General features: G+C 41.7%; 2 protein-coding genes across 7 annotated transcripts in view; one reads left to right on the top strand and one right to left on the bottom strand.

Annotated features, from left to right (window-relative positions):
* Nucleotides 1-18,169, top strand: part of CFAP44 (cilia and flagella associated protein 44) — a 47,033-nt gene extending 28,864 nt beyond the window's left edge. The window contains exons 20-35 of the mRNA XM_069785772.1: nt 362-417; nt 854-1,016; nt 1,348-1,478; nt 2,423-2,616; nt 3,022-3,187; nt 4,141-4,318; nt 7,595-8,098; nt 9,493-9,696; nt 10,118-10,313; nt 11,293-11,403; nt 12,918-13,048; nt 14,204-14,320; nt 15,253-15,454; nt 16,152-16,312; nt 17,072-17,206; nt 17,767-18,169. Coding sequence (XP_069641873.1) covers nt 362-417; nt 854-1,016; nt 1,348-1,478; nt 2,423-2,616; nt 3,022-3,187; nt 4,141-4,318; nt 7,595-8,098; nt 9,493-9,696; nt 10,118-10,313; nt 11,293-11,403; nt 12,918-13,048; nt 14,204-14,320; nt 15,253-15,454; nt 16,152-16,312; nt 17,072-17,206; nt 17,767-18,021 — 2,904 coding nt within the window. The 3' untranslated portion in view covers nt 18,022-18,169. The remainder of the gene's footprint in view (nt 1-361; nt 418-853; nt 1,017-1,347; nt 1,479-2,422; nt 2,617-3,021; nt 3,188-4,140; nt 4,319-7,594; nt 8,099-9,492; nt 9,697-10,117; nt 10,314-11,292; nt 11,404-12,917; nt 13,049-14,203; nt 14,321-15,252; nt 15,455-16,151; nt 16,313-17,071; nt 17,207-17,766) is intronic.
* A 1,268-nt stretch (nt 18,170-19,437) lies between these two features.
* BOC (BOC cell adhesion associated, oncogene regulated) overlaps nt 19,438-21,774 on the bottom strand; it is a 57,358-nt gene continuing 55,021 nt past the window's right edge. For all 6 annotated transcript variants that reach the window (XM_069785765.1, XM_069785766.1, XM_069785769.1 and 3 more), the window contains exons 17-19: nt 21,541-21,620; nt 20,744-20,937; nt 19,438-20,146 (exon numbers count right to left, since the gene is read on the bottom strand). In XM_069785765.1, the coding sequence (XP_069641866.1) occupies nt 19,962-20,146; nt 20,744-20,937; nt 21,541-21,620 (459 nt within the window). In that variant the 3' untranslated portion in view covers nt 19,438-19,961. The remainder of the gene's footprint in view (nt 20,147-20,743; nt 20,938-21,540; nt 21,621-21,774) is intronic.

Raw genomic sequence — 21,774 nt, 5'->3', positions numbered from 1 at the left:
CTCTTGTCAATGTGGCAGTGAGGGGAGACAAGAGAATTGGATTTGGGGGTAGAGAACCAAAGATGTTATGAGACAGAGTGAAGTTAGGACAAGCAATGGTGTAATGGTTGATGTTGATGGGGAGGATGTAGAAGTTGTGTTCTCTGTCCCTAAAAACTATGCTTCATTAGTTCTTTTACATGTAAACCAACTCAACTGCTTTTTCTTGAAACATATAGGCCCATACAGCAATATTGATCATGAAAGTTTCTTTTGGTTTTGTGAAAGGCAATGGGAGCTCTGTCTTAATGTTTGTAAAAGCTTTATTGTCTGTTGAAACTATTATTGCTTGTTCAAAGTCAGGACAATGTTTTTATTCCAGAGTGGTCTTGAGAAGGAGAAGGCTGCTGAAGACATTGAGGATCCCAATGCCTACAAGTAAGAGATGCTTGGATAATGATGAAAGAGATTTTCAGGTGTTGGTAGCTCTTTCTTCAGACCATGTATTTCTTTTTGCCTCCTAATAGGAGGACGAAGCTGATCACCCTGAATTTGGGTCATTTCTTTGTTACACACAAAGTTTTTTCAGTCTTTCCCTCCATTTTATCTACTTTTCTGTGGTAGTAATTCAAACATGGTATTCTGAGACTTACTTAACTTCAAACTACAGAGACAACACAAGGTCAAGGTGAAAGCCTTGTGATGTTAGGACTGTACAAATATACAGGAAGATGATTCCTTTCTAAGTTACCTTAAGAGCCATTGAGTTCACTGGGAGTTTAAGGCTGTCAAGGAAATCTAAAAGGTTACATAAACTGTAATCTTTCCTCTCTTCCACTGAGATAACACTATTTCCTTTTTCATGCATTTTCAGCATTGAGGAAGTCAAGCAGAAAAAGGAGCGTGAACGGATAATGAAGGAAGCTGAAGAAAAAAAAAACAAGAAAAGAGAGCAGTTAATTGCACTGAGGCATGAGTTTCGTTTTCTTCTTCAAAAGAATCAGGAGTTGCCCAAGCATATGCAGCTGCAGAGAGAGGTACCTCTGGTTTTTATAAGGGTCATTTACCTTTAGAGGCATCTTCTTCTAAAATGTTGCTACCCAATGTGTTGGAGCCAAAGATGTCCAACCGTTTGGATTAAGGTAGTTCTATGAATATATAATTTGCTCAGACTTCTGAATCACAGCTGGTGAATTGTGACATTTAAGAAGCATATGGGAAAAATGTGGCTCTCTGTGGAGGTCTGAATAGCTCCTGAAATAAATGATTGTGTTGATGTGCATGGAACTCTGGCATCTGGGCAAAATATTTATTACCAAAACCTAGTAGCCAAGATAATGTGATGGTAGGTTTTCTATCTTTCTGCAGCAGTATGAGATGGACCATAGGATCTTTGAGGAGCTGGATAGGCAGACAGCACAGAGAATCCAGTTAGTGCAAAAGGAGCTGGCTTGGGAGCGTGAGAAACACTTGATTGGACTGCAGAAACTGCGGAATCAGTAAGTATCACTTTTCTTCCACTTCTCCCTCTGACCTTGCAAGGGGCTTATCATTTACAAAGTTATACCTGCCACAAGGAAAAAGAATGCAATTTTTTTTCCTCATATAATCAATATTTCTTCTGTTCTGTTTTGATTCTGTTCTTATTTTACTTGGAACATACACAAGAGTATATATTGATATTTGGGTGTACTTACTTCTTTTGAATCTTTGATAAAAATTCAGATGTTCAAATCAAAGAAGTAGCATTCTGATTCACTTCTATATGAAGAAAACTGGGGGGGATGGGGGGGGTGAGTGTTGAGACTAAATTTGCCTGGGTTTTTGCCAGTAAGTTCAGTAAGAACCAAGAACTTTTATTGAAACTTTGAAGAACAACCTGTGAAATGAACCCCTGTTTTTCAGGCATGTTGCATGTGTGTCAGATATTTTAGTGTCATTGCTAACTCGATGTTCCCTATACAGTTTAAAGTTAGGAAATGAATTTTCTCAAGAAAACGTGAGGTGCATTTTGGGTTGGTTTTCTTTAAGTATATAGCAAAAGATAAATTCCTAAAAATAAATACATGATAGAAACAATACACAATGAAAAAAACCAACCTTAGGCACATAGAGTGTGTGACTGGGGAAAAGACTTGAATGAACATGTTTTTAATCAGTCCTAAATGGAAGATGAAAGATATTCTCATGAAGAACCTGGTGTAAGTTTCAATATTGGGAGAGGTCTTAATATGTTTATTCTTGAGCATCTCCATTCCTAGATTGGATAAAAGTCAATAGACAGTGTCAGATGTCATCATGCTATTACTTAATGACTTGTGAATTTACATGTAATGATTGTATGTGCAATAAGTAAACTACATTATTCGTGTCCTTTTGGTCAAGGCAAAATGGTAGGTTGTGCCTACTGACATCAGATGGTTTGTCTTATTTGGCTTTTCAGGTTTCGGGACTCACTGGAATTTGACACTGTTGTTGTTCATGCTATTCAAAGCAATCATCAGATTTCCACCTACAGACTTCTAGCAATGTCTGAGAAATACTACCAAGATAAGGAACGTCCATCGTGGAAGAAGACAGTACTTAAACAGGCATGGAAACAAGCAGAAGAAAGGGAGACTGTCACAGAGACAAGGCGTATGCATAGGTCTAATGATGACCATTTAAACCTTATCAGTAATATGGTTTCTGTCTTTCATCTCAGTTTGTTTTCCTGAGTCCAAGCTAAAGAAATTATAATTTCTTCAGGTACAGGTAAAGAAATATAACTCTGGTATCTTTTTCAGTACCTGCATACATAGTTACACACATACATAGTTTTCCATGTTTAGGTCAACATCAGCAATTGTTGCATTCTACCCCGTGGGTAGAATGTGACTAAGAATCAAGTCAAAGAACCCAAATACATTCAGGACATCCACTACACTGGAACTATACTGATCGACACTAGCTCTACAGGAGCTGTCCCAGGGGTTTCCAGTAGTTGGGACTGCACTGTGCTGCATGGTATTTACATCTTCACATGGTTATTTTTTGGTCCAGATGCCACCATTTTTGAGGGCGAGGCAGAAAAGCCGAAGACATCAGAGGTTCAAAAGCCAACCACGCGTTATATAGAAAGCAAACATGAGCAAATCAGAAGAATTGTTGAGAAATCTGACAAGGTGAAAGCTAAGATCATGAAGAGGAAGGCAGAGTGGGATGAATTGTGAGTCTTGAACTGGACTCTGTGCCCTTTCAGTTCTGCTTCTTATGTGAGGTCAAGTAATGCTATTTAGCTGTCATATGGCACTATAATCTCTCTGCCTAGTTTTTTATATTCCTAATGGTTGTAATTAAAATAGATGAGTTTTCATGTATCTCTGAGTCTCAAGAGAGCATTGAAATATTTCAGTTAGTTTTTATGGTTCTTCTAAAATATTAAAAAACTTGAATTCAGCTAGGTAGCTGCATCTTCAGATAGGAAGTAAAAAGGTGTCTAAATCGATCATGGCTGAGAGACACCTAGACCATTACAGTCAACTCTCTGTCAACCCTGCCAGCACCACATAGAGCAGATGCTGTAACAGCTGGGTTAGGTCAGTTGTGCTAACATCATGGCCATTGTGTGAGTGTTTGTGATATGCCTTCATGTTCCATGCTGGTCTTTATCTTGAGAGGCAAGAAAGGGGAACAAGACATCTTTGAAAGCTCAGGGAAGTATAGAAATTCTTCATTAGGAGATGAATGACAGGGAATGGGACCAATGCAGAGTCAGAATACAAGGCTTTTAAGGTTATTAAGTGTTTAAAAATATAGAGTAGGATCAGGTATTCTCTGCTACAGGCTGGTGGAGTGTTGACACACAAGGCTCACAGAGACTGAGAGCAGCATGTAGTCACTAAACCCAGAACTCAGTCCAAGTGTAAAGGTTTAACCTGTCCCATGGCAGAGCTATGTTATAAGAGTTCTTGGGGAAAAAAAATTTGTCTGAGGTTTTCATTCAAATGTGCAAGGATGTTCTTCCCAAAGTAGCCATTCTTTTCTGAAAGAGCTGTGTGATTCTTGAACCCTAGCTCACCTCCCAAGCCTTGCTGCACAAATCAGAAGGTATGAAATGACCCCATTTGTTGATCTGTATGCTTTCTGTCTTGAAGTTCAGCTTTGTTTTGTACCTACCAGATACAAGAGCAAACCTAGTGATGATTATGAGAATCCCAAAGATGTTGAGGCCATCAGAGAAGCACAGGAAAATATGGGATGTTATGAGTTGAAGACTGCCACTAACTACAGAGTCCCTGAACACAAGCATATGAACACTGAGAAGAAGGTGATGCAGCTTAAATCCCTGGAATTGTTGGTATGTAAACTGAGTCATTGATGTGTATATTTTCCCCTTTTTGGGTGAGGGAGGATAGTGTATTAGTCACTGAAGAAATTTTTTGAAAGGAAATCAAAGTGGATGTGGGAAAAGGACTTGTGGACAGACTGTTGAGTTAGCTTTAGTTACAAATCAGCCTTTCTTTTGTGAACTGTTAGTGCTTCACCAAACTCAAACCTGAATCAGTCCAGGATAACTGTCAGCTGGCTCTTTTTAAACAAGAAAGAGAATTTACCTTTTCTAATACTTCAGCAGGAACATCTGTTTTTTTGAATTCTTCATGAAGTCTTATCTAATAAATGGTATGTTTTCCTTAAAACACTGAGCTAAATAACCCTTGCCATGAAATACCTTTACAAAAACAGGGATGTGAGCAAGGACAGGTGTTTCTAGTGTGGCGTCTCCATATTTGCACTTTGGCAATCACTGCTTCTGGGTACTAAGCACTGGAACCTTCCTGAGAAACCAGGTCTTTTGGAGCCACCTTTCTGTGATAGGACTCCTACAGCTGCCACCCATCTTTTAACCACAAAGACACAGGAAGCTCAAATGTTGTGCAGTATCTTTGTTGCTTTCCTTGTGACTTCTTTCCCTGTATCCTTCTTCTCACAGAAACTGTTTTTCATTTTATTTGGCTGGAGTGCAAAAGAGTGACAAATTTCTTTAGCTAAAAGAACAATGAAGAAATATATCTATTGAACTTGGAACTGTCTAGTTGCTTTTTGGTAGGAAGGCTTATTTCTTGCCCTGCTTACTGACAGAGGAGCCTCTTCACTGCATGGTTGATCTTTGGCAAAGTGTAGGGTATACTCTCAGTGGTCCTGAATCTTCTCCAGCCTTATGCTAATCTCAGGCACCCTCTAGGCTGTGTCGCTTTGATAGCAAGGTCTAAACATTACAGAAGCAATGCTACAGTCTCAGGGAATTTCTTGGATCATTTTAATCTCATGCTTAGGCTCCAGTACTTTATTGTAGTGCTGATGTTACCACATACCCAGTGATTAACCTAACTCAATAGGACAAGCCAGTACAAACAAAGGGAATAGTTCTTCTTGTAAATTCCAGGTTTATACAGATGAAGAATTGCAGTATACTTCAGTGTATAGGGTTGTTTTCTTTTATAAAGATCAGAAAAGTTTCTGCCAAATATACTAATGTTAGATCACATTCGGTTATTATTTCATGTGAAAAGGGTAAATCAATCATTCTGCAATTCTGTGATGAGGAGCTGCTGTATTAAAGTTGGAAGACACTTCTGACGATAATCTAGTCCAAACCCTCCGCTCAAGCAGGGCCATCTGAGCAGGTTGCCCAGGACCATGTCCAGATGGCTTTTTAGTATCTCCAAGGATGGAGACCCCACAACCTCACTGGGCAATCTGTACCAGTGTTCAGTCACCCTTACAGTAAAAAAGTGTTTCCTGATGTTCAGGGGGAACCTCCTGTGTTTCAGTTTGTGCCCATCTCCTCTTGCTCATCACTGGGTACTACTGAAAAGAGCCTGGCTCCATCCTCTTTGCACCTTCCCTTCAAGTATTTATATACATTGATGAGATCCCCCCCCCCTCTGAGCCTTCTCTTCTGCAGGCTGAACAGTTCCAGCTCTCTCCACCTTTCCTCATATGAGAGATGCTTCAGTCCCCAAATCATCTTAGTGGCCCTTTACTGGACTGTCTCCAGTAGCACCATATGTCTCTCGTACTGGGGAGCCCAGAACTGGACACAGCACTCCAGATGTGACCTCACCACTGCTGAAAGAGGGGTCACCTCTCTCAACCTGTGGCAACACTCCCTAATGCACTCCAGGATAACATTAGCCCTCTTTGCCACAAGTGCATATTGCTGGCTCATGGTCCACTTGGTGTCCACCAAGACCCCCAGGTTCATTTCTGCAAAATTGCTTTCCAGCTGGTCAGCCCCCAGCACGTACTGGTGCATGGGGTTGTTCCTCCCCAGATGCAGGACTTTGCACTGCCACTTGTTGAATTTCATGAGGCTGCTGTCAGCCCATCTCTCCAGCCTGCCACTCTGGACAGCAGCACAACCCTCTGGTGTATCAGCTGCTCCTCCCAGTTTTGCATTATCAGCAGACTTGCTGAGGTACACTTTTCCTCATCATCCAGATAATTAATGATGTTGAACAGAATTATTATTACTGAATTCTGAATATAGAATTATTACTGAGGTCTGCCTACAGGCCAAGCAAGATGCAAACAAGTTGTTACAAATAGGTTTTGTTGCACTTGGCTGTTTAATTCCCACCTCTACCATCTGATGTGTCACTTTTCAGATTAGTGGATCTTCATCTTGAGTTGGAGAAAAAAATTTAGTTGATGTCAAAGTTTTCTGAGTTGACTTTGGGACTCTGGATTGCTGGAAGGCCTGGAGAGAATTTGTTTTGGACATCCAGTGGCTTGTATGAAATCCAAAAGCATCTGACAGAATGTTACTTTCTTGCTTTTAGTATCCCTATCTACTATACTTTGAAAATTCAGAACTTTGTTCCACTTCTAACCACCTGCAGTAGCTGTGATTTCAGCTTCGCCATCACATATAATAGACAAGAATCTCATCTGCCTTCCAGAACTTACATTTATGGAGGACTGCTTCAGTATCTTTGAGGTTATGTGAGATAACAGCTTTGTTTCAATGACTATGTCAAAGTCGTCTAGATTTCTGCACAGCTGTGCATTTTGTAGTGTGTACAGTAAAGGTCCTCTCAGGTATGTTTCTTTTGTCTTGGGGATAGAAGCTTGCCTTAGAACATACTAAAAGAAATCTAATTTTCTTTTTGTTAGTGTATTATTTATACTATATGCCTGAAAAGAGGGCCATGTATCAAAGCTGAGATACTCTCTGTAGTTAATGACAGACAGCCCAAATGACTAATCCTCTAAACCCCACAGCTTATTTTCACAGCCCCTGTCTGCTTTCTGCACTGCTTCAACATCTCATGTCAAGAAACTCACAATCAAGTCAGGAACTGAGAGAATGGGGAAGCCTTGTTTCCCTTCTTACACTTTTGCTATTTGCTGTGAAGGAGAGGAAGAGAGGTGGTTCCAAAGATTTTAAAACCAGACTGAAAGACAGCTGTTTAAAAATGCTAATGTGTGGAGATGGTACAGAAAAGAAAGCTAGTATGGAAAGAAGGAAAGTCAGTATGACAAGCCTCTTAACCATTACTTGTGTTAGGGAAGACTATATACTATGTAAGTGTTCCTGGGGAATCTTACTAAAATTGTTTTTCCTTTGCAGATCCATAGGAGGAAAGTGAATATGAACAAAGAGATCATGTCTTTGCGGGATCTCAAGGTTTCTATTATTGATGAAATCAAGCGTTTAGTGCAAGAATTGAAATCCATACAGGGAGCCTTGGATTTATCAGAATGTCTCCCTCTTCCCCTGATCCCTCAGTTACACCCAGATGAGGTTCCTGAAAAAAAATTTGAGTATGACAGTGACATCCTCCTGAAGTTCAAAGAGGAGCAGGAGGCCAAGGCAAAGCTCCAGGAACAATTGGAAGGGTCTCCTTCATCTCACGCATTTAGGCATGGGTTTCTTCGAGCTCCTTCCATTAAAGAGATTGACCCCATGGCACAGGCTGCAGGTGCACACCCAATGAAAACAGCATCATCTGTGGTCACAGAGCAGCAAAAAGTTTCTGAGATTGAGAAGGCAGAGCCAACAGAAATGGAACTGGAAATTTTAATGAGGGAGAAGATAAAAAATCTATACTTGCAGGAGACCTTGATTAAAAAGGTAGGAAATAATTTTTTTTTTTTTTTTTTTTGGTCAGATTGAACAATCCCACTGCATCAGAAATAAAACCAAACCCCCTTTTGTCTCAGGATTGCAGCTACTCTTGCCTTTCTGAAGTTCAGGAAAATGCTATCTGGTACAAATTTACAGTGTAAGTCAGTACAAATCCCTAACTGTGACCTGTGTGCTGAATATTATCACTTGAAAAACAGATCTTAGATTTCTTATTGATTGTTCTATGAAACTACGAGCTTAGTGGCCAAAAAAGACAAGTAAAATGTTAGAAATTACTTGAAAAGTGGCAAAGAGGAAAAAAGGGAGCATCACTACAACTTTGTAGATTCCTGATGTTCTCAGCAATTAAATAACTGTAGTCCCGACCCTTTGGTCTCAAAAATGATTTTGTAGAATTAGAGAAGGTACAAAAGAGAGTAACCAAATTGCTTAGTCATGGAAAAGCTTCTTTAAAAAGCACATCTAAACGGATAAAGCATCTTTGGCCTGGAAAAGGGGCAACTGAAAGGGTTGTAGCAGAGGTGGTGAAATTATGAACAGCATAGAAAAGGAGAGTGGGAATCATCTCTTAAAAGAAGGAGAGATATCAAACAAAATAGTCATGTAGAAAGCTTGAAACATGCAAATGGAAATAGTTTTCCTATCCAACAATAACTAAGCTTTGGAACTCGCTATTAGGATGTGGGAGAAGCTACATTTTGATAAAGTCTGGAAGAAAAATCCATTCAAAGCTATTGAACACAAACATACTGCTTCAAGCTCAAGATGTCCCTAAGTCAGAGTTTAGGAGGAGTGTGCCAGAGGTATACCACTGTTCACTAGTTTGCTCCATTTCTTACTGTCTTTTCTCTAACTTCTGCTATTGGCCATTGACTCTTTAGTCTACCCCAACGCAGACACCCTTGTGTTCATGTGCGTGAAGGTTTTGAGAGAATATCCAAATGCTGCTGCGACCATCACACACATATAAGTTAATGTTGGCAGCTGCTAGTACTGATTTAACTGTAAATGTCTAAGGGAAGAGCTGGCAGGTATTCTGAAAGAAGTCTGTCAAGGCAGAAGACATATTTATTGCTACATCTGGGATTGTTACATGAACTACTTCAGGCTACTCTGAAGAGTAAAATCCTTCTGGGGTGGTGAATGCAGTGAAACGTTCCTGTGAAGCCCTGGTGACTCTTTTACTATTGTGCTGAGAACACGATTTGGGGTTAATGCTGTCTTTCTAAGCGCTTCAGTAATCCATAGTAAATAGCATGGACAAATTGTTGATTTGGGAGAGAGAATTTTTCCCTTCTGCTCCTTTCTCTAGCCTTACATGTTTAGCTCCACTCCTAATGCTTTCCCTGTTCCTCATTTGCCTCTCTCATATGCTCCAGATCAACGTACTAGTGACCAACTTTGATGCTGAACTTCGCTTTCTGCGGCACAAGAAACTGAAGCTGGATGTGCAGATGAAAAGTGCTGACCTGCGCTACATCACATGGTATGAAGAGCTGCTTATCCTGAAGAACCTTGAGAAACATGAGAACCTTCTCCAGGGGCATGTTAACACCCTCATCAGGGAGCAGGAGGCCATGCAGGTAAGTAGGCCATGTGTCTCTGGATTTAACAGTACCACTGATGCATGGCTTGAAACAAAAGCAAGCCATGAAGTAAACAGTGGTATCTTTTTGCTTCATTTTAGCACTGATCCAGTGTGTAGTGTTGAATTTTGAAAAACAAGAAACTCTTGATGATCAACCTAGGATGGTCGCTTTTAACTTGCAATAGTTAATCTTTTCATAATCTTTACACTTATATTTTAATAGGTACTTCATGATGTAGAATAAGTGACAAACCATATACTTAAATTTAAGAACATACTTCTAGGTTTTGCTTGATTGAAGCATGGGTTTAAAGAGAAAAAGACAAGTTTTGCATTTCCAGATCTTCACAGGTACATCCTATACACACACATGTGGGTTATGCCTTTTAACTGAAGTGTTTTTTTTGTTTGTTTAGTCAAAATTGAACAGCTACCTTGCACAGATGGAGGATAGAAAGTGTGAGATTGTAAAGCTTCAGGAATGTGAGAAAGCTCTTTATGCCAACTTCCAAGCATCCCTTGGAGAAAACAATGAGTTTGCCCATTTTCTGACCAAGGTTCTGAAGAAGAAAGTCAAGTGCATGGAAAAAAAAGAAGTAGGAAGAGAAGCAGGTTGGAGATACTGTTCTTTTTGGTTTATGGATTTGTTACACATACTTCCATCTGGTCAAGTAAATGTGTCTCAGTCTAGCTAGAGCCCTGGGTACATGCAAACTGAGTTCAGTGTTGCAAAACCACAGATCAGACCTACCCAGATTTGTTTATATACCTACCCGTGTTCTGTGGCAGCCATCTTGGCTGATAACAGTGATGTAATTCAGTCTCTAACATGACTGCGTTTGGTCTGATGACAGCTCCTGCAATTTACTTCCTGTAAGTCAATACTGAGGACTGATAATTGCTATGAAGAAGTGAAGCTTTAAATAGGTACTTCCTATGCTGTAGCAATGGGAGCTATGGGTAACTGATTAGTCTGCCACATTCATGACATTCTCCTTTAATCTGTCCATTGACTAATGAGAGATCATAGACCTAATCTGCAATCATCTATTAGTCACAGGACTAAACATATTATGAAAGGTTTTGATTTATCTTAGTGACTTGGTTTAAAACTGTTAAGGCTAGGCAGTCTTACTGAGCTAAAATACTTGTGCTCTCTCTCTGACTTGGCTTTTGATTTCAAGTGGACACAATTAGCAAAAAGCACAGACAACAGTGATGCTTTTGTGACAGTTTTGTGCCTCTGTATTTTGCTTGGTTGATTAATCTCTGTAGTAGAATGGTAAACCCACAAGGTTTAAATTCCTAGCACATATAAAGAGAGGAAGCATTATTGAAGGAAGTCCCACCAATGTGCTTGTGTCTGTGCCTTTGTCACTACTAGATGATCTCTCTCCCTCATTTTTTTTTTCTTTTTTCTTTCTGTGAAATTATCAGATCAATGCAATAGGCACAAGGTGCCTGGATTCACATATTACCCGGATGATCTTCATGGATTGTTGGGACTGTGTTCACCAGCACATTGGCATAATGCACAGCTAGTGGGTCTGGGGGTGTTCTGCAAGCCAGCAGTACTGTTCTTTTCTTCCAGATGAAGAAGATGAGAATGAAGAGGAGAATGATGAAGAGCCCAACTTGGGGACTGATGAAGAAAATTCTGGATCTGAAGATGAAGTCTTTGATGACTCTGTTTGCCCAAAGAGTACCTAAGCCATCGTTTCCTTGGGTTGACTGCTTGTTTAGCTTTGGGGGAAATATTGTGTGTTTAAAAAGAAAACACAGAATTTTTTATTATTCACTGCATATTAATGCCCAGAATGTGCGTACCCCTCCTGAGTGAAGCATTTCTCCCCAGGAAATCTCAGTGAAGATAATGAAACCGCTGGTAGTATAGGGTACTCTAATTAAAAAGTTTGGAAAAATAAAACTTAGCTAAGCACCAAGAATTAATTCTTTTGTGTAAAGAACCATTCACCATTACACAGCTGTCTTCTGGAGAGAAAAGGCTCCTCTCAGGGGTGGAGCTGGAGCGAGGCTGTAGCAGCCCTCTGGAAACCTGCTGCCTGGTCTAGCTGGATCCCCTCTTCGGGAAAGTTCTGAAGGGACCCTACCATGCTCTTAAATTAAGCTCTTTGTTACCACCTGGTGGATTTATGCAGCAATTGCCTGTTGCTAGGCTGCTCCCTTAAGGGTATCTGAAAAGTTAGGAGCTTTACTTTACTTTGCAAAATCCTCTTCATTCATTCATTCAGCAAAGGCAAACAACGCCACCCCCCCACCCCCACCCCGCCCCTTTTCTTTTTTACGAGTTTAACTAGTTTAGGGGTTTGGGTTTTGAAAAAATCTTTGAGTAATATGTCAATGACCATGTAACAACACCACTTTATTTTCAGTTAGAACTTTGCAACAAATTATCTTATCATATTTTTTTAAAATTGGATTTTAACATCATTTCCACAAATTGAATTTCTTATTAACTCCCCATTCATCTCCTTTTTCAATGAAATGTTGGGAAGAAATGAAGATTTTTACTTTCTATTAAAAAAGTCCAAACTACTAATTTAATAGGGAATTTACATGTTGCATTAGCCTCTTCGTATTGGTCTCTTTATGTGTCACTTGCTTTGCCTTTATTGGAGTCGTCTTTTTTTATTGCACCTGCTGATTTGGGCATAATTTTGCACTTGATTAGTATGACTGAAATCACTGTGGTGCTAGGTAGAAATTCACAGATCTTCCTTATCTTGAAACAGGTCCTATGAACCACAGCTTTGTTTATAAATAGAGCTATAAATGATCCCTAGAGCAAGTTGTTCACTTACTTAAAGTGAAGGGTGCTATAGATAAACAACTAGGTGTTCACATAATTGAAGACTATACTGTAACATGTATTAACTACTGGGACTGCATTACTTAAAAAAGCTAACTTCTGAGCACTTGGCTTTAATATTGGCTTTGATGCATTTAGTCTTACTTCTGGAAACAACTGTCTTGACTGAATGTACAGAAAAAAGATCCATCCAAGACATTCACCCCCTCATGGAGGAACGTGGACCATGTGATTAACGTTTGAGAAGGCTCTAGGGAACCAAGAGCATGGTCTTATTATGGGGAATGCCAGGCAATGTGCACAGTAGGAGAAGCTACTAGCTCAAGCCTGTAACTATAGTAGAGTCATAATGAAACTAAGCTATTCTTTGACTCTTTCCTTCTCAGACTGCAATGAGGCACTCTTCCAAAACACCATCCAGCTCCGGCAGAAGCGGTTAGACATTGAGAAAGCTTTAACAGAGGAGAAGAAAGCTGCTGCTAACCTCAGAAAGAAATATAATGCCTTGGCCAAGAAGGTATTGTAGTGTTTTCTTCTCAGCAAGCATTGACTGGCTCCATTACAGTGAAAATGTTGTGCTAGTGATTTTGGCTAAGATTTAAAAACAAAATCCTAATATTTTGAGAGGCCTCTGTTTGGGTAGAGATATCTGTGGTAGCACAGAGGCAGAAGGGAGCTCAACATGGGTCACCTGTCCTCCTGAAAAGGGTAAATCAAGGTGGTTGGACCTTAGCTGCTACGAGGCTGGATCCAGGTTTTAGTTCCAGTTCCTTCCCAGCTGTCTAATCATCATGCAGCAGCACAAACTGGATTCTCTGGTTCAGATGAAACACCTGGTGTAGCCTGGCCTACCCTCTGTGCATGTGTATGGGGATGGAGAGATTAAAGAATACCCTAACACAAATGCAGGTTAAAATAAATGCATAAAAATACTATTCTTCCATCTATTTATTTTGTTCTTAGTTATTGTCTTTTGCTCTTTGTCATAGTAATCACTGAATAAACTCTCTTGGTGCAAGTTTTCCTTTTAGCTTTTTTGAGCTCCTGCATTCATCAAGACATTTGACTTATATTAATTCAAAAATATCTTAATTTGAAGGTTTATCCGGGATAGAGGGAGAGTTTTGCCAAAATAACATTATGCAAGTCTTGCTTTTATTGTGTCTCAAAAATGTTCCATCAAATATGCTTAACTTACAACATTTTTTGTTTAGTTTTTAAAGGCTTTCCTAAGTGCCAGCTGCCACATATTCACCCTGGGGTCTGACATTTGAGTCTGAATTGTTTCTTTCTCATGCAGAATCAATAAGCATTTCCAGGCATAACACAATAAAAAATATCTTGCAGGCTCTGTAGATTTAGAAGCATCTTAGACGTTAAACAAAGCAGCTGTCTCTTGATACATAACAGGACTTCTCTACTAAGGAGACATTTATGAGTATACATGTGTACAGAGGTATTAGGTATTTAGGGTAGAATATTGCTTGAATATGTAGATGAGCCTCGTGTTTGCCTGTGAAGGTCATCTATCATCATTTGTTTAAAAAAAAAAAGGGGGCATTTTTTCTATACTTCTTACCCTTTGGATCAGGAACTCTAACATAGAACCTTGCTGCCTTATGTATTTGAGTACTACAGGATTTTTGTTTGTCCACAATTTATCTTTCTGCAGGCAAAAGTAGTGGAAACCAGTCTGGACACTGCAGACAGGGAACTGAAGACCTTTCAGTGGGAAAAGCAGCAAAGACTGAATGAGCTATATGTAGTTGTTCCTTTGAAACTCCATCAGGTAACTCAAGATGATGTGCATCTGCAGGTGCAGAATGGCCTATGTACATCTAAACAATGGTGTTATTGTTCTTTGGGGCCCTTAGTTCCTGATTCACCATAGTTTCCTAGGAGTGAAATGCTATTAATCGAAATTCATGCTGCTATTTCCTCTAGACTTTTTTTTTTTTTTCCCTCCTATACTGACAGAAAAGAGGTAAGGACAGGCAGGTCAGCCCATTGCTGAAATGTGCATAGTCTTCAAGTGTTTTATAGGTTTGGCATGGGATTTTCCTTCAAGTACATACCTACTGATATTCTCCTGGAAAAAAACCCACCCCCAAAAAACAAACCAAAAAAGCCCCCAGTTATTGAAACTAATGGGAGTTTTGCCCAATTCAATAATGCTGGATTGGATGCAATGCATTCATCTACACAGCTCTTAGCACAGGGATGATTAGTAGAAAATGAAGAGGAAAACTCAAGACAATACTGTTACTTCCTTTGGGCTGAATCTTGTCCTCAGAGAGAGAAGATAGGCCTCTGCCTGTTCGGGCTTGTATACCTCTGAGGCAAGCTCAGCTCTCTCCATTTGTTCTATCTCCCTTCATTAAAAGGTTGGTAATAAAGACAGAAGAGTCTAAGGCCTGACTATGCAATCCTACAGATCCCAGATCATTCAAGTACACTTGACAGGGAGTCCCTTACGCCCCCTTTATTCCAGGTGCCAGAGAAGGGTAGACAGCTTTATATGTAGGCAGTCATCACAGCTCTAAGTAGTCTTTGAGCTTTGCTGAGTGGTAGCAATTCCCTGGCCCAAAATGTGAGAGTTGTGCCCATGCTTACTATTACCTCACTCATTAGTTCTCTAACGCTCACACATTTGTTATCCAGTGAGATCACCAGCAGCCTTCATAAGTAACAAACAGCCTTGCTTATGGCTGTTTCTCGCAGGTGGAGTACTTGGTTAACGGGGAGATGCCCAGTGATTTCTCCCAGGCTTTGGTATTTACCAACCAGTCCTTAGAGTATCTGCAGAAGAGAATTGTGGACCTACATAATGAAAAGAGAATGCAAAGAGAGATCTATAAGAAGGCCCAGGAGCAACATAAGCAGCTTCTCCAGGACAAAAAGGAGATGGAGATAAAGATTCGACGTAAGTAACAGAGACTCTGAACAACACAGCATACTAATGCTCATTCTGTCCCCCTCACTGGGTGTGGGTAACTCACCAGATGTCTGTCTTTACACTCACACAGATGTCACAGCTGGTTACTGCAGAAAATAAAACAGAAAGAGCAGATCAAGTGGACAGTTTTGATGAAGTACTGGTAGTTCTCCAGCACTGCAGACTCATTAGGCTGTGTGAAATAATTTGGGAACTTAGTATAAGGAGAGTTGACTGAGATGAGACATTGGAATTCAGGACACACGATTGCTATTTCTGGCTGTAAACCAGAACTGCTAGGAAAAAAGTACTTTCCCCAAAGCTACTTAAGCTTTTTTGGTAATTTCCTCCTCTGTGTAACATAACAAGAACAAAACAAGCCCTGTTCGAAACACTTACTTTCCCAAGGACCAATCTGGTGCCACCAAACCTATGGAGGCCCTATATAGCCTTTGGGGTGGGAGTGACTTACTAGGACTGGCTTAGAGTGTGGCTTAGTGACCACATAGACATGGTCGTGGGCAAGGACAAACAGCAATATTCAGTTGTGAGCTCCGTGTGGTTTTGTGTGAATTAATTATTATAGAGCTAATACTAAAGAGCTCAGACAAAAAGCTGGGGTAAGGCAGAAATTCTTAACTAATGAAAGACAGTGCTGCCATTCATGCCATACACCTTCGGTTAGAACTGGAAGAGAAGTGCAATCATCTGATGATGAAGAAGTTTGGCCGGCTGGTTGATTTTGAAGCAGTTCAAGCACACTCTGTTAACATACGCATGGAAGAGTTGGAAGTGCAAATAATGGAGAAAGAATATGTGCATTCCCAGGAGCTCAAAGAGTGGGAGGTAAGGAGCAGGAAAAGGAGGAAGAGGTATGTGTTATGATGATCTGTTAAGGCTTCATTTCCCTGGGGTTGAATAGTTACATTAAAATCTTCTGTGAACATGTTCATGTCTGTTTTTTTTCACTTGTCATAATGTCTAACTCCCATTTCCCATCATCATTCCTACCTCTGCTGCAGTTGCTGATGCACATCCTATTTTCTCAGGGAGGTAGTTGATGATCTTTTTGTTTTACTTCCCTCAAATGCATCCTTCTGCTTCAGTCCCTATGTGAAGTTCTTCCAGAGTGCTTTCCTTTTGTTTTCAGCTGGCATTTGGCACCTACTGTCTCCTCCCACCACCTCTGGTGACAAACTATTTGAGTACAGGGCAGCCCTGGCTCATGCCTGGGATGGTAGTCTATGCAGTCAGAAAAGTTCATGTCCCTATCTGGGGGGGGCCTAAGGCCCAGCTACTGTGGTGCAAGGAGAAACACTCTTATGCTGCCCTTACAGAAGAGCTCATATGGAGCTACTATATACCTAATGGCTTTCTCTTGCCCACACTTTTGCCTAACTGCTTTACCTTCTTAGGCATTTGCAATATTAAAAAAAAAAAAAAGTGACAGACTGCACTAAAGGTACTGTGGGATCAAGTGGTGTATGCAAGATCAGCCTGTTGTTTACCTCTCCTATGTGACACTTACGTTGTGCCTAGCACTTCTTCCCCACTTCACGCTTTCTGTCCTCTCTCATCCCAGCTCAACCTTTTCTATCTTTCTAGGAGAGAATCTTAGACCTGCAGCAGCAGCTAATGAAGCTGACAAAGGAAAACACTAGCAAGCTGCAGCAGCTGAACCAGTTTTGCCATGAAAAGCAGCAACTTGAAACTAAGCTGGCTTCGCTAAAGAATGATCTAGTAAGCCTTTTAGCCACTACTACATGCAGGTTTGGGACTGTTCAGAAATGGGTAAGGGATCATCTGGCCCTCACCAGCGCTCTGGTCTCACATCCTGCTCTGGAGTCAGCAGTTCGGGCTGATATTGCATAGTGGCACAGGCTGAATGCCTGCTCCAGGTCTTGTAGAAAGGGAGATGAACGAGCTGATCCTGAAGCAGGCCATACCTTGGCTTCCCTGTAATTTCTTACTTAGCTGCTTTCCAATATTGAAACAAGCTCATTTTATTTCTAATTAAAAAATGTCTTGCAGCAAGTCAAAATTATTCCTTTGTTACATGGAAACAGCCAAATGAATTAAAGTGTTTTCTTTGCTCTGTATTAGGGAACAAGGCAGCCACCTGTGGCAGTCTGTCTAGGTTAGTGGTCTCTCACTCTGACTTCCAAGTAGTTCTGACTGAGGACTGGAAAAGTCATGAAGCTGTCCTGCGTCTTGGAAAGCTTCACTTTCCCACTTGAAATAAATTTCCACCGTTCATTCTCCCACATTTTATAGGAGTTATTTTTCTCCTCTCCTTACAGGGAGTAGAATTTCAGGGCACCCGAACTACTGACATCAAAGAGAAGGCCAGGTTGGAGTCACAGCTCAAGCACAGAGCTCATGACACAGCCCTCCTAAGAGAAGAAATCAATCTTCTAAGCAGAAAAGATGGATGCCTCTTTCTACAACCTTCATCACCACAGGACTCTGAGACACCAACTGAATCATTCCCTGTCCTTACACAAGAAACGGTAACTAACAACAGCCCCATCTCCCTTAAAAATGGACATGGTTAACTGTGGCAGTAGTCATACCCAGAAGTGTGAAATGAATTGCTTTGGCTATACAGGGGTTTAGTTGTAAAGGGTTGTTATTTGTTTCTCCTATCAAAATATGACTGTAGTGACAGATATGGAATAAAAAAGTGCAAATACAACAGGGAAATGCTGTTACCAGTCTATTGCAGAGATTTGCACTGGGCAGATGCGCTGTGTGTTTGTGCATGTGTATGCCTGTTCTTCAAATGAGTGGCTGTTGAAGGCTGGATATGAGTTTCACATGGGCAAATACAGCTTTGGTACCTGTGTTCTCAGAAATGGTAAGAGGTGCGCCTTAAGGATGCATTTTCTTATTTGCTGAACATCCTAGCAGCAATGGCACTTCTCTGCTAACTGAGCTGTTAGAGTCAAGGAAAGCGCTATTTCTTTGGAGAAAGCAAAGGGACCTTTCTCTTCAGGGGCTACAGTGCTCAGATGGGTGTGGAGCCAGTCCAATACTTTCCCACTTGCCTCTGCTCTGTAGCAGTGGGAAACTGCACTGCAGTGCAGGACATGGTGTTTACCTGGCAGGCAGAGGGTATAGCAAATGCAAAGTTAGCCTGTAATTCCACTGGCTTGCACCTGCCTGATCAGAGTGAGAGAGTGCTAGGCTCTGTACGTTTTCGGGTTTTATTCTTTTTTGCCTCTGGTGTTTGGTATGGTGGCACTGTGTGATCATTTACAGCACTTACCCTGTCTTACTGTGAAAACCTCCTTGGGGTTGTGTTGTGCTGTTCTTCAAGTGCAAAGCTTCTGAGGGTGCATGGGGAGGCTTGGGGTGTGTTGCTAATTTTTCATTAAATAGATTGAACAACCTGCAGCTGCTCTTGCTCTTCCTCCCCACTCCCTGCTTTTTACCACTGGTCTTTGCTCAGCCAGGATCCAGCCATATCCCAGCCAGGCACAAGAACTGCCCCTGCTGGCCCCAGCACACCCAAATGAATGCTGCTTGTGCTGCCTGCCTCTTCAGTGGGTCCCTATGAAGGTGCTGAGCATCCTCTGTTTCCTGAAGGGAAAAAACCCACCCTTATCCACAGGCCTGGATGCTGAAAGCTTTTGAAGCTGGAAAACCACAGGATGGGAGGTGAGGGATAAGGAAACAAAATTTGCAGAGATTTGGGTGTCCATCTGCCTCCCCTCCACCACCAAACTCATGCAGCTGTCCTTGGAGATAAATGAAAATTTCCTCCAGCTGTGCTCCTCACTAGAAGTTTTATGTCACTTAACTGGCACAGGTAGTGGCTGTCCCTCTTCTCCTGAGCTCTGTATCAGTGGCTAGCTGGAAAACTATAACTGCAGGAAAATATCACCTTTCCTCAGGTGTCCTACTTGCTGTATTTCTGCAAGAAAAAAAGAGCAGGTTCATTCTGTGGGAGGATTTAGCATACAGCCAGCCATAGAAAAGACTAAAGCCTTTATTTTAGATGTTAAAGCGTGGGTTTGTCTTTACAGATACGCGGCTGCAGATGGCGTGTATGTGAAGGGTTGTTTAAGTTGATTAGGCAGAGTGCATAACTCCAGTCCATTCACAGGAGCGTGGTTCTGGGACAAACCTTCCTGTGGGGGAGAGGAAAAGACCTTTTTGACAGCGTTATCATTTGTGAAGCCCTCACTGCAAGAGGGTGCTCGATCTTGGTGGTGGCAGCTCTGTTTGGACCCATGTCCTGCAATGTCTCTTGTGCTGCTCTTTCAATCTTGTGCTCTGATGAATAGCCCGGTGCCACGGATAGCTGCTGCCTTGTTTCTTGGGCCCTCCTGTGACCTTGCTGAGGATGCCTTCTGTCTCCATAGCATTATAAAAGGCACATATACATCTATATACAAGTGCATAAATATATAAATAGGGGTGTTATACAAAAATAAATACCCATTCTCTTTTTCTCTTTAGAATAAGTCTTTTGCAAAAGGCAGCTTGGTCCCTAGCTGGTGGGAGAATGAGTCTCTAAGGGCCTCAGTGGTGGTGGGCTGCTGTTCAGATGTCTTGGTAGATCCTGACCCAAAGATGTGATCACTGGATTCTGGGGAGGTAGATCTCCCCTGGACTGGCAGCAATCTAGTCTTTCTACCTCTTCAACTGGCACTAGGCCTAGGCAGCAAGGGCTTCCTGAAAGGGAAAGGAGAAAGAAACGATTACAATGCATACAGAATTAGGAGATGCTGTGGTAGCTTTCTAGTCAACAGTCCACTTTACAAGGATAGGTACTCTGATGAAAGAGGAAGATCTGCATTCTGAAAGTCCTGGCTCCATGGGAGTTTGATCCTACACTTGCACACAAGTTTGATCCACACTACAGGGGTGGATCAATGGATCTGGTCCTAGGGAGAGGGATTCACATTATTTTTCAGGGACCTTGTTGTTTCACTGGTGATCTGGAAAATGCAAAATTAAGAAGGACTAAAGGACAGCGTCTCTGCAACTCGAGGTGGGTATATGGGTATGTGCCCTTCCGGCAGCATACAGCTCAAGCTTTTGGAGAAATGAGAAATGTGTCCTCTAAAACTGACAGAGGCTATTTACACTCCCCAACTGCAAGTATGGCCTTTCCATGCTGTTGTTGTTCTATGCAGTGATAAAACTGTCCTTGCACCACAGAAGCAAGCATAAACGGAGCCATCAGAAAGGCTCTACAGTGAGATTTCCCTTCAAGATCAGCCTAAAATGATGAGATGAAGCAAGCATGGAATTTTCCAGACTACTGACCTTGGTGGAACAGGGGATCCCGTCGAGCATCCAGGCTAGGGCCTCCCACTTTGCTGCCAATCATTGGATGATGGAGGCCAACAAAGTGCTCTTGAAGGTGAGGACAGTCATCTTGTGGCTGAAGCAGCTGGTGAGTGGAGTCATCCGGGAGACTGTAGAGGAAAGAGCTGTCTCCTGTTCTTGAGTTGGGCAATCTGGGCAGGCAGACAAAAAGGTTTAGCACTATTAACAGATCCTTCCTCCTTGAAAGATATGACCTATGTAACACCTCAGCTAGTCACATCAAAGCAATGACACAGAGCATTCCTAAACGAGGGGACTAGTAGAAATTGGGATGTACTGGCAGGATGGGAATGAGGTGATGGGACCTGGTATCCACAATTCAAGTGATATGCCACAGGAGCTGGGAGGAGTAGTGTCTCTCGGGGAGCATGGGAATAACGACTTGATGTCTGAACAGCAAGACACAAAGCACTCGTAATTGGACCCTGGCCAGATTCTGGGGCAGCTGTTTTATCAGCATCCAGTCATAGATTTTAGCTTCTCTCATCGTACTTTTCAGTCTTCTGCTTAGGAGCAGGGGGAGGAAGGTCTGGGCCATCTCTACAATTATCCCACCCTCAAACCGTAAGAGGAATGAGCTGTATGAAGAGAATTTAAAAGGCCTAGTGCGGGAGCATGGATTTGTTTCCCAAGTGAATTGGGACAGATGGGAGTGTGGTGAGGGCAAGCTTTGTTGAGCATGTGGTCTTGTGGGTCCTATTGGATTGTTCCACCCTCCACAGGCCAGGACTAACCTGGAGGGCTGGTAGTCTTGCTGGGCATTCCCGTTTTGCAGCACTCTCGCCTGCAGCAAGGCGTTGGTCTCCTCATGTGACTGGAAGGAGAGAGAAGGATTCTCAGCAGAGCAATGCCACACAGCAGCATTAAGAGGCAGGTGCTGATCTGGGAGCCGAAGCCAGAGCCAGAGCCATGGGGCAGACTGGTGAAGCTCTTATGACAGACGGCAGAGAAAGCTGAAACTGTTTCTT

The sequence above is a fragment of the Haliaeetus albicilla genome, chromosome 6 (assembly GCF_947461875.1).
Source record: "Haliaeetus albicilla chromosome 6, bHalAlb1.1, whole genome shotgun sequence".
Classification (NCBI taxonomy): domain Eukaryota; kingdom Metazoa; phylum Chordata; class Aves; order Accipitriformes; family Accipitridae; genus Haliaeetus; species Haliaeetus albicilla.
The sequence above is the reverse complement of the archived record's forward strand: the minus strand, read 5'-3'. Positions and strand labels throughout refer to the sequence as shown.